This window comes from Eptatretus burgeri, chromosome 2 (assembly GCF_056783735.1).
Source record: "Eptatretus burgeri isolate ZD-2024b chromosome 2, Ebu_testis_v1, whole genome shotgun sequence".
NCBI lineage: Eukaryota > Metazoa > Chordata > Myxini > Myxiniformes > Myxinidae > Eptatretus > Eptatretus burgeri.
In genome coordinates this window covers 17,259,492-17,276,991 of record NC_140962.1, presented here as the reverse complement: position 1 = coordinate 17,276,991, position 17,500 = coordinate 17,259,492, and the positions used below count along the sequence as shown (strand labels likewise).

The 17,500-nt window shown below is 45.8% G+C and overlaps 2 protein-coding genes across 3 annotated transcripts in view; one reads left to right on the top strand and one right to left on the bottom strand.

Moving 5' to 3' along the window:
- PTPN23 (protein tyrosine phosphatase non-receptor type 23) overlaps positions 1–14,290 on the top strand; it is a 111,791-nt gene extending 97,501 nt beyond the window's left edge. For both annotated transcript variants that reach the window (XM_085864130.1, XM_085864121.1), the window contains exons 23-26: positions 182–286; positions 499–637; positions 3,208–3,342; positions 13,119–14,290. In XM_085864130.1, coding sequence (XP_085720256.1) covers positions 182–286; positions 499–637; positions 3,208–3,342; positions 13,119–13,739 — 1,000 coding nt within the window. In that variant the 3' untranslated portion in view covers positions 13,740–14,290. The remainder of the gene's footprint in view (positions 1–181; positions 287–498; positions 638–3,207; positions 3,343–13,118) is intronic.
- Positions 14,291–15,892: 1,602 nt separating this feature from the next.
- LOC147031494 (HEAT repeat-containing protein 5B-like) overlaps positions 15,893–17,500 on the bottom strand; it is a 122,632-nt gene continuing 121,024 nt past the window's right edge. Inside the window, 1 exon segment of the mRNA XM_085864153.1 lies at positions 15,893–16,446. Coding sequence (XP_085720279.1) covers positions 16,121–16,446 — 326 coding nt within the window. The 3' untranslated portion in view covers positions 15,893–16,120.

Below are 17,500 nucleotides of genomic sequence, written 5' to 3'. Positions count from 1 at the left end.
ATCAGATTGTGACACATTGTGGAATATGTTGTTGAGCTCGAATGAGGAAGGTTGTTTATTGGTTCGTATAATGGTTTTAAATTGGAGGGTAAAACAACTATTTGTGCATTGTTAAAATCTGTTTCATGTGAAGTTTTTACAGGAGTTTGATTAACACTTTTATATGTATGCTCTGTTCCAGTGGTCTGCCAGAGAGTGTTGGCAGTCTAATGGAATTATTGAGTGAAGTTCGTACCCATTGCGCTCACCAACGGCCACTTCACACTCCCATTGTGGTGCACTGCAGGTGAAGATTGCACTTTACAACATATCCTTTCACTCCAGTTGTGTGCCAGTTGAAATGTTCAGTGTATTTTCAAATGCTGATGTGATTTTCTTCGCTGCAACTGAAGACCTGTATTGTATTCTTTTGCTAAAGCGATTGCAATTATTAACAGAAAGTTCCAGCTTCGGTTATTTTTACTATGAGGAATATTACTGAATACCTGATGTGTACAGTTCTGGCGTTGGCCGCACGGGAGCATTCTGCCTGCTATACGCTGCCACTCGCGAAGTTGATGCTGGACAGGGTTTGCCCGATCTCCCAACTCTTCTCCGCCGCATGCGAATGCAGCGGAAATACATGCTACAGGAAAAGGTACCTGTTGCTTCACTTCCTTGTTTTTAACCAGATGTTATTACAGTCTTGGACTAGTGATAGGATGGGATGGGCTTTAATAGATTGGGAGGGTGATAGAACAGCAGCAACAATCCTGTGACCAATGGAATAAATGGAGTCAACCAGAATGACACTTGGTGGAGCCCATACCTCTGCCAGGCCAAACAGTTTGCATGTTGTCGCCCATTGATGGGCCAGATCTGGATCTGGACTTTATCAAAAATTAAATCAGTTTGGTCTTGTCAATGACACAACTCCTTCACCGCTTTTTCCACAACGTTTTGAAATATCGTGCCATACTTTCGGATCTCAACATTCGTGGGGGATAAGTTCCTGAAAATGCCGCGAATGTTGAATCTGTGAATGTTGGGGCATTGTTGTAATGGGAAAAAGGAGGATAGGTTCCTGGCAATACGTGATTCCTAAGGGAAAATCAAAAATCCCGCGAAAAGCCACGAATACACCCGAGAAAAACTGTGAATGGAGAAGCAAGTCAGAAAAACCGCAAATACGCCAGAGAAAAACCGTGAATGGAGAAGCAGGTCAGAAAAACCGCAAATACGGCAGAGAAAAACCATGAATGGAGGTCAGAAAAACTGGAATACGGCAGAGGAAAACCATGAATGGAGAAGGTCAGAAAAACAGCAAATATGCCCGAGAAAAACTGCAAATACGCCCAAGAAAAACCGCGAATGGAGACGCAGGTCAGAAAAACTGCGAATGGAGAAGCAGGTCAGAAAAACTGCAAATACACCCGAGAAAAACCGTGAATAGAGAAACAGGTCAGAAAAACTGAATGGAGAAACAGGTCAGAAAAACCGCAAATACAACCGAGAAAAACCGTGAATAGAGAAACAGGTCAGAAAAACCGCGAATGGAGAAGCAGGTCAGAAAAACCGCGAATGGAGAAGCAGGTCAGAAAAACCACAAATACGTGAAGCACAGGACTTCAAATCTCTCTCTCGAGTGCAGCCTGTGGCTGCTGGTTGCATCATTGGTTGGGACGCGGCTATGCCGCTGATGCAGTGTCCCCCTTACCAGTACACTGGTACTCATTTTGCCGACCTCGGAAGGATGACAGACTGAGTCAACCTCCTGGTGTATTTTAATTCAGCAGCCAACGGGGCTTGAACTCGGGACCCGAGGATCCCAAGCCGCCACCCGAACCACTAAGCCAACACCAGGCTTGCCAGGACTTCAAATGAAGAAGCAAGTTACATTTTATGAACTGCGAATACACAGGGTCCGTGAATGTTGGGGTTCAACAGTATATCATTTTTGGCACTATCTATCTTTTCTCCAACAGCCTCATCTCAGATCATCAATTCTGATTCAGACTTGGTCAATCTACCTTGGACATGCTGCTTCTGCTCTCCCAACAATGGTGGAGGCCCACAATATCAGACAGGAGATCAGGGCCATCTCTCTGGACATATCTCGAGCTTTTGATAGTCTGGTATCCTGCCTTGCTCTCCAAACTGGCTGCCAATGGAGTCCAAGGCCAACTCCACTCTCAGATAACTGACTTCCTCTCATCTCGTAGACAATGTATGGCTCTCAATGGAGCCCTTCAATCTCCTCTCCCTGTCAAAGTTGGAGTACCCCAAGGCAGTTCTCGGCCCCATGTTATTCCTAATCTTCATCAATGATCTCACTGACTCTGGAAAATCCTCTTTATCTCTTTCCTGATTCCACTCTCTGTCATGGCATCTCTCATCCTTCTGAAAGGCAGACAGCAGCCTCTTTCCTCTCTTCAGACTTTGACAAAATCACAAACTGGTCAAACACAATTTTGTTTCTGTATCCATATTGCCACCCTTTGCGTTCTCCCTCACCCCTCATCGTTACCTGCATCCCTTGTTTGTCCATCTCCGATTACTTTCTCCCTCCGCCCTGCTGTTGGTGTTTCCCCTTTCTCCTGATGTTCCCTTTTTTATGTTGTCCTGATTTGTTCTGTGTAATCACTCTTCCACGAGCGTAGACCATGTTTTACATAAATAAAATAATATTAAAACAATGCCCCGACATTCATATTCATGGCATTTTTACAGAATAAAAATGTTATCTCACTTTCATGTTTCGATTCGTGTTCCAAATATAACATTCCATTGAAGAAAGTTCTACCGCGATCATAAACTGGTCAGATGGACGGACGGACGCACACTAATAGGAAGTGTTCAAAATATAACATTCAATCTAAATAAGTGGTTCCTCAATCATAAACTGATGGGACAGAAAGGACAGACAGACACATAAATTGCTTAATTAACCCCACTTTTCACTTCGTGTGCATGGGGTTTAAAAATAAAAATAAAAAAACGCACAAAGCTTTTGTTTTGTTTATCATATTTATGGTTAAAAAAAAAAAAAGTCACCTTTTATTCTCGTCATTCAAGCAATTTGTATTTTTTTTTTTTACTTTATTATCCACTTCAATGTTTCTTGTGATGGGTCAAAATGATAAACTCAAGCTATATCAGAGGAAAGTTGAAGGGAAAAGTAGATTGGGTAGGCGGCTTACTCATGAACCCTATCTTGCTCATTACCAGTTGCAGTTGCGGTTGTGTTATGAGGTACTCTGTGAGCATGTGGCTCATGTCCTGCAAGAGCACGGAGCACCCCCTGGGATCCGTGAACCCCCTCTTGGACGACTCCCGACCCCCTCTGCTGTTCCTCCCACAAAGGTAAGAACATGTTGCAAGTTTTTCTCTTCCCCCTACCCCTTCCCATCTTCCATCCCTCTCTATTAAGTTTGGGGGGTGGGCTGGGGGTCAGGGTATCAGATGCCTCCATCCAAAAATAAGAAAGTAACAATTATTCAAAAGTGGAAATAAAAAGACGATAAACCGAAAACCCAGAGCAATACTCATGTATAATAGGACTATGTTTATGATGGTTTTCACATTGTAGTGGACTCTTGCCAAATAAAATATGCATGGATTTGAATCCAGCGATTTCAAATTGGGACTTCCTGGACCATTAATTAATTCTAACAACTAATTATGCAAATGTCTCTCATTTGAATCGGCCACAGTGTTTGTTTTTTTTTATTAGCTCAAGCTCTCCCTCCTAATTATACTGATTACCAAGGAAATTAAAACTCGCACCCATTTGCTTGCGCTACTTCACTATACGTTTGAATATATATCGAGTGGACTGAGCGTCCAGTAACTGAAATTGAAGGACAAACACAAACGTTAAATTCAATGAAATGAAAATCTAATATTGTTTACCTGCAAAGTATGACGATGGTGAACTTGATGGAGATTGAGATCACGTGGTGGTGGAGAGACGTCTTCCCAGGGCACGGGCAAGATGGACGTACAAGAGCACACCTCAATCTGGGTCAAAGGACCGGAAGTATGAATGGAGCTTCATTCAGTATTTTGTGTGGTTAGAAGTGTTTTTAGGTAGGTGGCTGCTTTGATGACTTGCAGGTGCTCACCGACACCAATCCTCTTATTTGCAGGTTGATATATTGTCGTGATCCCGGCTGTTTAATATCTTCCAGCACGGAATACTGACGTTAATGTCCGAGCTTCAAGCAGTCCACGTGTGGACAAAGAGAACAACAAAACACACGACTGTGTTTCAAATCGGCCTCTCGGGGTTGGCACAATATTTTATTGGCTCGATCTCAAAAATGGCTGGTAACAGAATTGGATACACAGCACAACAACCTGCCAGAATTCTTGGCAACAATAGAGTTCCAAAAACAGGTCGTACAACTCACAGCTCCGCTCAACGATATCCGGGAATAACGATCGCAGTCTTCCGGATTTAACTCATTCCGTAAGACGGAGCTATCAATGATCAGCGCAGCGGTGCTGTCGAGAGTCTTTTAAAATCACTTGAAGTCGCATTAAAACATGCGCGTCGGAGCGCTCTATCTTTTTTCCCTCGCGATCTTAGAGCCACGTCCGTCGCCAACAATGGTGCCCCGGCTCTCTCGCGGCCCACCCACCACGTGCCGACTCGCCAACCATTCCCTGGGAGCCTGAAAAAGGTCACATGACGTTGTGGGCGGGACACTAAATTTGGTGAGAACATGGTTTTTCTCACAGTCCTCCCCACCAAAAGTAAAACCTGTCGGATAGACGGCGTTTTGAAACCAGTTATTGTACTACGTAGTTGCAAATCACAGGGCAATATGATGGCGGTGATCGTTAACATTCTTGTACAATAAACAGTGTTCATCCACAACACAATATTAAACACACTACACCACATTAATATCTACCCCACCTTATTTACCCATCGCCCGCACCACAATAGAGAGACAAAGGGAACTAAACTTAAGTTTGGGAAAGCGTTTACAGGAGGGAAAACGGACCGAGGAGCAAGGCTCCTTCGGGAGGAACAAAGGGGCCCCAAACCGGTATCCCCTCTCCGCCTGTGGGCTTAACTTAACTTTGGTGCTCCTTGTCTACTAGATGGCGACTAAGGAGGTCAGCGAGTCTGTTCTCCACTCCTTTCACGTGTTTGACTGTGAGGTTGTATTCTGAGAGGAGAAGCGCCCAGTGCAGAATACGCTGGTTAGAGGTTTTGGCTTGGCTGAGCCAACCGAGCGGGTGGTGGTCGCTGTAGATGGTGATGGGTCCATGGTCAATGTAGACAGCAAATACCTGGATTGCCGCCATGATAGCGAGGAGCTCCTTCTCCACGGTACTGTAGTTCCGCTCCCTGGGCAACAGCTTGCGAGAGTAGTATATGACGGGTTTCGCAACATCATCCTCGTTTTGTGTGAGCACGGCTGAGATCCCGAGATCGGATGCATCGGTGAAAATTTGGAATGGCAAGGAGAAATCAGGGGCCCTTAGAACCGGTCGGCTGGCAAGGCTTCCTTTCAGCGCATCGAACGCCGCATCACACTCTGAGGTCCACAGAAGAGATATGGATCCTTTATTACTGCCACGGAGAAGGTTGGTCAAGGGAGCAGCGATTTCTCAGAACCGCGGAATGAACCGCTGGTAGAAACCGGTAACTCCCAAGAATCATCTGAGAGCCTTTTTGGTGGCGGGCGGCAGAAAATCCACTAGAGCCTCCACTTGGGCTTTGACCGGAGCCAATTGCCCACTGCCCAGTTCATAACCGAGGTACTTCATTGGCCTCGCCCCACATGGCATTTGGCAGCGTTGAGAGTCACGTTATGCTCCGTGAGTCGTGAAAGGACGGCCTGGAGGTCTCCCGTCCAAAGGCAAAACCTCGTAACTCATTTTTGATCAAAACTGAGCTAATACTAATTTTGGAGTTACTTGGTTATAGGCTTCATGTTAGTGTATAAGTTATTGTAATTTGTTCCCTACGTAAGCTTGTATGCTCATGGCAGGACCTAGCAACTCTTACAGAATTCGGTAAATACCATAAAAAAACCTAGTATCTCAATGGACCAATCTGATGCCACGCTTTAGTCACATGACATTGAAATGGCAGCGCTCTAACATCTGTAAAGGAATAATCAAATCTTCTCGAATGGATACGGCTTTAATATATATAAAAGCAGTTTTTCTTTGTTTTCTCAAAATCAATAAGAAGTGAGTTACGAGGTTCTACCTTTGGACGGGAGAGGTGCTTAACGTGGTCTTCCCACATATGGGAGAACACCGCGATGTCGTTGATGTAGGCCACAGCAAATTATTCGAGCCCAGCGAGAATCTGGTGAATGGCTCGCGAGAATCTGGCCAGGCCCGGAAGGTGGCCGGGCCGTCCCTGACTCCAAACGGCATAACCGTGAACTCAAAGTGGCCAAAAGACGTGCAGAAGGCACTGACCTCACGCCCGGTCGGTGAGCTGGATCTGCCAGTAGCCTTTCATGGCATCAAGGACAGAGATGAACCTCGCGGTCTCGAGACGATCAACCAGGTCGTCAAGACGGGGTAGCAGGTATGAATCCCCTTTTGATACGCTGTTGAGGCGACGGTAATCGACGCAAGGCCGCAAAGTGGCGTCTGCCTTCTTGACTAAAATGAGCGGAGAGGCCCACTCGCTGTTGCTGGGTCGACAGACACCCAAATCCAACATCTTGGAGACTTCTTGTCTCATGACGTCGGGTTTTCTCCGGGGACACATGGTAGAATGATTGGCGTATGGGCGGGTGGTCACCGGTGTCGATGTTATGGAGAACACCTCTCATGGTTCCAATCCCGCTGGAGAACAGACAAGGATAGCCCCGAAACAGCACCTGCATATCCCTCTTCTGTGGTTGAGTCAAAGGCTCCAACTGCGGCAACTGATCTTTCGTGGGTCTTTGATCCACCCAATATTGGGTTGGGTCATAGGACACCTCGAGAGGAGTTGGAGTGATATACTCCGGGAGGCATCCTGCGTTGCCTCCGTCACCGAGGAGGTCGCTGCTCTGCTCCGCGGCACCTATTAGAGCGACCGCGTGCGGTCGCCCCGCCCACGGCTTCAATGCGTTGACATGGGTGATCCGTTTTTTATCCGCTTGTCTGGCATGTCCACCACGTCAGTATGGCTCCCAACTTTCTCACGGATGAGATAAGGCCCCTGATAAGAGGTTACCATGGGCCTTCCGGCATGTGGCAGATGGACCAAAACTGGATCGCCAGCTTTGAAACTCACCGCCTTTGCCTTCTTGTCGTAATGGAGCTTTCTCTCTACGGCTTGATCCGTCAGGCTGATACCGGCCGCTTTTAAGGCATCGTGTATCCTCGAGCAAGTCTCGTGGATGTGGTCCGGTATGGAACGTTCTGTGGACAGCGGGGATTCTACCCAACGTTCAAACAGGAGGTGCAAGGGCCCTCTGGGCTCTCTACCATGCAGCAAAAAAATGGAATATACCTGGTACTCCGATGCGGAGCACTTCGGTACGCGAACAAGAGCCAGGGGATCACCTGATCCCACTCACCACCAACTTGATCAGTAACCGCCTTGATCATCGTTTTGAAAGTCCCATTGAATCGCTCACAGGCACCGTTGCATTCAGGACGGTACGGACTGGTGGTCAGGTGCTGAACACCTTGCTCGGACAGGAATCCTTCGAATACTTCTGACAAGAACACACTGCCTCGATCCGTAAGGAATTTAGTCGGAAGCCCATGCCTACTGAACATATCCTTGAGAGACTCTATGGCATGGGCGGAGTCAGCTTGCTCCAGGGAATAAGCCTCTCCATACTTGGTAGCCTGACACATGACCGTGAGCAAATGGCGTTTCCCGGAACTGGTTTTGGGCAACGGTCCGACAAAATCCGCGGCAACAAACTGGAAAGGCTGACTGATCATGGGGAGGGGCTTTAGGGGTGCCTTGAAAACCTTCACTCCCTTTCCGAGTCGTTGACAAATGGGACAGCTAGCGCAATAGCGCTTGATGTCTCGCGACATGGCGGGCCATATGAACTGATCCTTGACCTTGGATAAGGTCTTGGCTGCTCCGACATGACCCGAGGAAATATTGTCATGGGCCAATTGCATGACTGACTGACGATGCCTCCTTGGTACGACAACTCGGTGTCGTACCTTCCACGTCTGGGGGGAGGACATGTTCTTGGGGGAATATTTATGCATCAGCACACCTGCACCATTCACAAAGAAGCCTGTTCGTCCAGGCTCGGAGTCTTCTCCCATTTCCCAGAGGGTGGCAAGGGTGGGATCGAAGTACTGATCCTCCACGAGACTGGTTACTGCAGACAATGCGGGAGTGACCTCAGGCACAGAACTGGGGTTGCTAACCACCTCTGAGGACTGATCCTCCTCACCGGATTCGCCAACCGGGGAACAAGTAGCTGGGGTCCCCGTATCACAGACGGGAACAGTCCCTGAGGAGCCCGGCTCCTGAGGTTTGCCTGACTGGAGGCTCGGGTGGACTTCAGTCGAAGCAACGTCACCGTCGGAGGCTGGAGTCGAGGCGCGAGGCTCCTCGGGCCAGAGTGAAGATATGTCTGACTCCGCCACTCTCTCCGCCTGTTTGCGCTGGGATCCAGTGACCACCCCACAGGTCAGAGTCAATAACTCCTCCCTGGCCATTGCATCATTGCCAATCAGCAAGGATACCCCCGGTACCGGGTAGTAGGGTACCACCGCACAGATCATCGGACCCGTAAAAATGTCACTCTGGACCTCTGAGAGTAAGGGGATACCGGCCAGGAACCTGGTTAATGCCCCGAAGGACGATATACTCGCCGGTATAATGCATCTGAGAGACGGAACTACCCCCGCCCAGAGAACACACAGCGTCGCCCCAGTATCCCAAAGGTATTGGGCCTTAAACTTCATCACCGAATCAGGGCCACCCACTAAGGCTGTCCCCAAATAATCCTGATACAGAGGATGAATGGAATTAGCCTCGGTGGCAGTGACCTCTGTCACCGATGCCATCGTCATGCGCGAGGGCCCAGTTGATGACCTCCACTGACCTCCCTCCGATTTAACAGCCGGGTTTCCTCGATAGGCCGGACTAGCTGGTTAGAGAAGCAGCGGTCTCCACCGTGCCCCACGCGTTTGCAGAAATCGCACCAGGGCCGTGCCCTGCCCTGCAGCTCGCGACCGCCACCAGTGGAGGGCATCGGGGAACCCTTCCCCTCGATCCAGCCGCCGGGCAGACGGGGGGCGGTCTTGACCACAGAATCTTCAGTCTTACGACTCGACTGCGTGGCTTGCAATATTTTGCACGTCAAAACATGTTTATCAATAAGCTTGACGCAGTCTGACTAGGAAACAGTGTCTTTATCGACAAGAAACAACGTTAAGTCTGGCGGAAGCTGTTGATCGATACGGTAACGCACCAGGAGTTCCTCAACCGCTGGAGGTAACTCAACGCTGCTCCTCTCGAATCGTCTCTGCAGCTGTTCCAACAAGACCTGCGAATGTTCCTCATAGGTTTGACTGGACTGACGAGTCCAACTGAAAAAATTACGCCTATAAATACACGCGGACACTGCATTGGCGTTCAAAATCTCAGCCTTCAACTTCCGGTATTCGTTTAAGTCCTCGGTTGCAATCCTCGCATATACCTCCCTCGCCTTTTCAGATAGATAGCTAACAAGATGACCGACCCACAAGCTTTCATCAATGCCACCGGAAGTCAACTTCTCTGCCATTTCCAGATACGTTTCTGGCTTCGTGTCTCCCGTCCAGTCCGGCAAACGAACATGAATAATTTCCAGGACTGGTGCAGCAGACACATCTGCCCGCTGTCGTTCAGTCAACATTCGCCACTCATGCTCTCTGACGCGTTCAGCCTCTGCCGTTGCTCTTTCAGCTATCTCTGCGTCATGCTCCCCGAGTCGCTCAGCCTCTGCCCTGTCATTCTCCCTGTTATACATGTCGAGTTGTGGAACCGGGGTCAGCCTGGACCAGAAGGTCGAACGCATGCATTTAGTCATGATGGGATCGCTCCCTTACATTTCGGGTTCAGTGACCGGGTCAAGGCTGATTGCGTCGCTCACATCGACACCCACGTGACTGTCAACTTAATCAGGTTGATCTCTCACATCTCAGCTGACATGGTTTGGCTACGAGTTATCATACGACAAGGGCACAAAACACTAAGTCTAAAAGGAGGCTGGGTCGAAATATTTCAGCAATATCTTTCACCACATGGGACCGGGTCAATTCACACAGGGGAGGCAAACAATATTGGGGTGATACACGTAATTCGCACACAACGCTCTGTTGGGGAAATACGACACGAAATACCCAATATCACCACCGCACATCAAATTGCCAATGAGAAAATGCAACGTACAAATAACTCACGTTTTTTTTTGTTGTTGTTGGCCGATGACTGGCATAAACACAAGATTCTGTCCTATGGTGAGAAAATCCCTCCAAGATGGCGTCTGCTGGTGAGAAGGTTCCTCCAAGATGGCGTCTGCCGGTGAGAAGGTTCCTCCAAGATGGCGTCTGCCGGTGAGAAGGTTCCTCCAAGATGGCGTCTGTTGGTGAGAAGGTTCCTTCGAGATGGCGTTTGCTGCTGAGGGAATGATGATCAGATGAAGGAAGATGTCGACCCACTGTGGAATTTCTGTCTCAGTTCGAATGTCTCTTACTTGAACAATCCCGGACGAGGCCCCATTTGTTGCGATCCCAGCTGTTAATATCTTCCAGCACGGAATACTGACGTTAATGTCCGAGCTTCAAGCAGTCCACATGTGGACAAAGAGAACAACAAAACACACCACTGTGTTTCAAATCGGCCTCGAGGGGTAGGCACGATATTTTATTGGCTCGATCTCAAAAATGGCTGGTAACAGAATTGAACACACAGCACAAGAACCTGCCAGAACTCTTGGCAACAATAGAGTTCCAAAAACAGGTCGTACAACTCACAGCTCCGCTCAACGATATCCGGGAATAATGATCACACTCTTCTGGATTTAACTCATTCCGTTAGACGGAGCTATCAACGATCAGTGCGACGGTGCTGTCGAGTCTTTAAAATCACTTGAAATCGCATTAAAACATGCGCGTCGGAGCGCTTGATATCTTTTTTCCCTCGTGATCTTAGCGCCACGTCCGTCGCCAACAATGGCGCCCTGGCTCTCGCGGCCCACCCACCACTTGCCGACTCGCCAACCAATCCCTGGGAGCCTGAAAAAGGTCACGTGACGTTGTGGGCAGGACACTAAATTTGGTGAGAGCATGGTTTTTCTCACAATATATATATATATATATATATATATATATATATATATATATATATATATATATATATATATATATATATATATATATATATATATATATGAAAGGCGTGTGTGTGAATGACCTATGAATCTGGTGGGCATTGTAGTCAGATTGACCACTTTGTGATGAGGAAATCTGACAGCCTGTTCCTGATGCTAAAGTAATTGCAGGAGAGGAGTGTATTTCTCAACATAAGCTTCCCTGTCTGTGATCTCTTTGTGAAGGAGACCTCAAATGGAAATCTGTAAGTTAAGAGAAGATGAAGCAAAGCAGGAATTGATTGAGAATTTTAGTCAAGAAATCGAAGGTAAGGAAGAGAGAGGCAAATGGACATTATTGAAGGACACATTTGTCAATGTAGCTGATTCGATACGTGGTTGGACAAAAGGTCCACCACGAAGCGGGGCGACATTGTGGTGGGATATGGAAGTGGGTATTGCCATCATGAAGAAAAGCAAACTTTATGAGTTGTGGAAGAAGGGTGTAGATAAAGAAGAATATTTACAGGCAAAGAAGGCAGTCTCCTTCTGTGCTAATTTATTGGCAGTCTAAAGATTTTGTTACCTAGGCACTGAAGGAGGCCTCGGGGCCAGATTTTCATAAGTGCTGAACAGATGAGATGTGAACATCAAGATATTTGTGAGCATTGTGTTGGAGACCAGAAAGGGGAAGTTGTTTTTGAAGATGTTGAGATTAGAAATACTTGGAATGAAGAATAAGAGTTGACTGGTAAGATAAGCATGGCCTAATTGGTGCGGAGCCACCACCTGGTCCATTTCCTAAGGTAGATTTTGAGATTGTCAAGGAAGCTATTGGAAAAATGAAGATGGGCAAGGCCGTAGGTTCCTCAGGTATTACAGCAAAAATGGTCAAATCAATCAATAAATGAATGAATAAGTCAACACTCGCTCATTCGGATTCACATATTTCCGTCTGGACCGTATTGGTTCAAAATAGTAAGAACCCACTATGCATCATACCTTAATGGTGAAAGTAGAAGTGTTATTTATACACACAGCAGTTTTGAGTAGTATCCGATCTAACATTGAACAATCGGAGCATTTCATGTTCTACAGCCATACCAGGGTATACAGCTTGCAGTAGATCTGAGGAAGAATGATAAAGTAGATCTGCATGCCGATTCACTCATTGACGTGGAGCGATTACAATGTCCTTGCATGAACGGACGAAGCCATGCATCACATGAAACTACACTATTCGTTGTGCTTTTGCGTTTGTGCCAATTTGGTGATTTATTTGATTGAATTATTTAAATTACTCCCATGTGAATTGTAAAAGGAAATTTGTGCAAGTCGGCTATTTCCCATTTGCCGTCAAACTTGTTTGAGGTTAGATGTTTTAAAACAAAAAGGATTCCAGTTGACAGCAACACGTGTAACAGGTGTGAGATTCGTCGTGGGATTGAAGCGAGAGAAAGGGACCCACCATCACAAAACCCCAATAAAGACAAGCTCACATCATCTGTGCTGCTGAGATGATCATGCCAAAACAGTTTGGGATGCATTTACTAAGTTTGACCCAAAACTGCTGTGTACGGCTGTAAGCGTTTAATTTTTGATTCCTTTTTTTTTTTTTCCAAGAAACTCATTTACATAGATGATTGTTATATGTGGTCATAAATATTTTGAATTTATTTCCTAACATTCCACAGTTGTCAATGTAGCCGATTTGATATGTGGTTGGACAAAAGGTCCACCACCAAGCGAGGAGACATCGTGGTGGGATATCGTAGCCTAATGCTTCTATGTTACAAAATTACCATAACCGAGTTGCTGTCGTCACTCCACCGACAGGGCCACAGCCGGCAGGACTTGCAAGACATTGTATTGGGCGGTGACCTCTCCTTCAGCTCCATCAAAGCAACTGTCGCTCGTTTGAGTGTGAAGACTCCACCTGCCTCTTTGCCGAGTGAGAACCCATCCCAGGCTACAAAGTTAAAGCCTTGTTCCACAGACGACGATTGTTCCTCGACCGAAAATATTGGAGATGCTGACTTTGAGGAACTACCATCTTTACCCGATCCACAGGACACCAAACGGCCATTAGTTACGCTTGATGAAACTGGGAGAAGTGAAATTTTGTCATCCTTTAATGGCCCAAGCGTAGATGACGCAAATCCTCCATCATCGCCAGACTTTGCGCTGCAAATGACTGGAGAAGATTCGACGTTGAACGAGCACAGTGCATCCTTGCCAACAGGATCCCCCGATCATACAAGCCCCACACCACAGGAAAGCCCTCTCAGGTTGGATCTTCTGGCATCACTTACTCCTGAGACCTTCACATTGGGTGGTGGTCGATCTAAAATCACAAAACAAAGCTTTTTGCAACCCCAACTTCAAGGTTTAGCAAGCCATCCCGATAATGACGACCCTCTCTGTGACTTGGATCCTCTCTGGAGTCAACACAAGTGAATGATTGACTCGTTTGCCTCAAGTGCAATCGTCGGAGTCATCGGTCACGTGATTTTGATTTCTTTTGTGCAAGGTTTCAGTAAGGTTGACGGTGGACATCATCTTGCAGGTTTGGGACATTTTCATTATTTTTTTATTTAACCACCTTTCAATATCTGCTGGCTATTCCCATTTCTCACTATATTGTTATTACTATGATTATGTGTTGATGTTATTTGCAACTTATCATTTTCCTTGATTGATTTTGATTAAACCAGCACGTTCGTTTTGCTTCCAAGCAAAATGTACATTCCCTTTCATGTGAAAAAAAATGGACCTTTATTGTCTGTCTACCTGATTAATTGTTTTGGTCTCATATGGTTCGCTGTTCTGGAGAACAAATGTAGCACTGGTAAGTACCTAGATTGTCAGCATTGGTTTGTTTGAAGGATTTCCTACCCCTTCCCTCGGTGTCTTGGGTTTTGAACACTCGTATTATTTGCCTCCTCCTCGGAATGACGATTTTCTTGAAATGCGTGTCACATACGTGAAATAAAAGCTCGGAAGCGGTACGTTCTGACTCATCACTTTGCAATCGGTAAAAATGGTGAACCGAGTGTGCAATCGTCAAATTATCTTTATCTTGCTGGTTTTATGATTTATATTAAACTAGTGCGTGCCCGTATGTAAATAAAAAAATTAAAAAAAAAACTTTCAAACCGTGTGCCAGAAACAACAACCACACAGGCCGTTCCTTTGCTCTCGCATGCCCGTACGTGCAAAAAAAAAACAAAACCTTTCAAACCGTGTGCCAGAAACAACCACACAGGCCGTTCCTTTGCTCTCGCATGCCCGTACGTGCAAAAAAAAAAAAAAACCTTTCAAACCGTGTGCCAGAAACAACCACACAGGCCGTTCCTTTGCTCTCGCGTGCCCGTACGTGTGTGGCCGTAGTGCAAAAAAAACAAAAAAAATTCAAACAAACACACAGGCCGTGCCTTCGCTCTCGTAAACGACTGGATTGGGGCATTGTGTTTATCTATAAATGCGCATAAGAAATCGAGAAATTATTATAATACACGAAGTCATCATTATCCGGAAGTCCGTACGTTGTAACCCGTAATGGGGAACGCGGCTGAGGATCTCTCCCTCAACGGCCACACCTACGCAGCAACGTGTCGTCATTGGTTTGATAAATAAATGGCCATAACTTGGGAACCACTTGTCTGATTAATATCAAACCTTGAAAAGGCACATCCTCAGGTCCCCAGCAATATACCTGGCAAGTTTCAATTAGATGGGACAAGTAGTTGTCGAGAAACAGCGGTCACACACACACATTGTTGGAATTATAGATAGATGATTTCTTTTGTTCCTTTTCTCCTGTTACTGCCTGATCCATTCAGTGTACTTGTACTTGCTCTTCCACTAGTCTCAACTATGTATACAAAAAAAAAAGTTTATGGTGCAGTAGTTTGGCTTACTCTGCACGCTTGACTCGTCTCAAGCTGTCATATGTCGATTCAAATGCATTTATCATCTTCGTTTTTAACCATCAGTGTTTCTTGCTGGCTGGTTTTGGTCAGATTTCTTCATTTCGAAAGGCTCACTCCAGTTGTCCTTTTAAATCTACGTGTAGCGTGAGATTTTGTTGTAGTTGATACCGTACGGTAGCCCGACTGGTAAAAGATGTATCGGGTGCTCTGACATCACCATTCCTCTTGGAATACGGTAATCCACATCAATTCATGAGATCCATTGAATTGCATTTAAATCGTACCCTTGCCAAACATCGAATGAAAGATTACTACCTCCTGCAACAAATCCAATACATTAGGACTGGATAAAGGTTTTTGGATATTTGGAATGGCATAAGGACGTCAGCTTCAGGTTGTGAGTTCAAATCTGTCTGAAAGGAATTTGGAATTATAAGCTTCAGAAAGCCGAGTCATTATTATTTTTTCTCTCTCAAGTGAATTACCGTCACGATTAGACTGTTGGTGAAAAACCCACAATAGGGCAATCAATGACTGATTTGCATGACTGGTACCAACACACACTTAGCTGGTCAACTTGGATTGGCACCAAACTTGTCCATGAAAAAGGAAACAAACACCATCATAAATAGCCCTGCAAAGGTAAGATGGAGAAAAGTAAACATCAGAAAAACAAGATTCAATCAAAACCAAGAAATCATTTATTGTCATCATTGTAAGATGTAATCCTACAAATAAGCTAATTACAAGTTGTCTTACTATGAATTAATCATAATGAGATCTCTGCATTCATGCCATTCTCTCACCCACCTTCTCACCAATAATACATTTAGATGCCCCTCATTCTCACCCCTCCCCCCTCCTCCACATTTACATCATTCTCCCTTCCATACTGTTTAATTTGTTTTAGAAATTTCCAAAGCTGGTTTTCAACTCGATTGTTGGCTTAACGGGGCCAATCGGCCTGGGTTGAGCTGCAGTCGAGAAAGTGGTGTTTTGATTCTTTGTGCTGTTCTGTCTTGTCCGAATAGCAGCCTCAAGGCGAGCTTTCAGGGGCTGGGATGTACTCATGATCGTCTTGAAGGCTGCTGGGTGCAGCGGGCCGATACGCATGAGTGTGTCGAGTGCAAAATGATGAAGTGCGCGACATGGCATGGTTGTTGAGATGAGAGAGTCTTCGTCCAAAAGGTTTCGTATCAATAGAGGCACAAGAAGGGCAAGAAGTTGTACTCCTACAGGTCGTTCAATGGGTTATGGGTAATGGCAAGACAGAGAATAGTCAATTGTGACCTGGCATGTTTGATGGATCAACTCTAACCCTCATGTTCATATACGGTCGTGACCAAAAATCATGCACCATTTCTGCCAGAAAATTGTTGAAATTTAAAAATCTTTTCATATCCACATACGTATTTCTTTGGTTTGCAGTGGAAAAAAAAAAAAGCTGGAAAAATTACTAAATCTTAACTTATTCCACACACAAATCCTAAAATGGCCTGGACAATATAATTGGCAAGTTGTTAGAAATAATTAGATTTCAAGCAGGTGATTCTCCTTTAAGGGGATGTCACACCTTGACGTTTTAGCCATCGTATGGCAACGTATCAAAATGTATGTAAAATGCTGGCGTACGCTGAACTATTGATGTTTTTTTTGAAGTTTTTGGCGTATTCATAACGAGTTGGATGTATGCATAACGTATTAGTAACGTACACAGAACGTTTCAATCACTTATAGATAACTTATACCAACGAATGCTTAGCATGTTGTCGGCGTTCACAACGTATGCCCAACGATAGTCTAACGTATGCATAGCGCGGCAGCGTATCGCCGACGATCACGTGGCGTAGCCTATTAAAACGCTGCCGCTCGACGATTCAAATCATAACCGCACTAGACATAGAAGTGTCAAGGCCCTGTCACACCTTGACGTTTTAGCCAGCGTATGCCGACGTATGAAATATTTGTCGAATACGTTCTGTATACGTTAAGAGAACGCTGAAGCACGCTGGCATACGTCGTAGTACGCCGAGCACGTCGACAAATTTTAAGCATGCTCAAAATTTTTCGACGTATGACGCACACATTCCGCATACGCTGGCCATAAGTTGAAGGCACGTTATGCGATCGTTGACACACGTTACTTGTAAGTTACTCGTAAGTCGAAACACGTCGAGGTAATGTTTAGCGTACCCGAAACTTATTTCTAACCTATGAGTAACGTGCTTTGAACCTATGTGTAACATATTTCCAACGCACATTGACGTATGAAGACAAATTTGATTG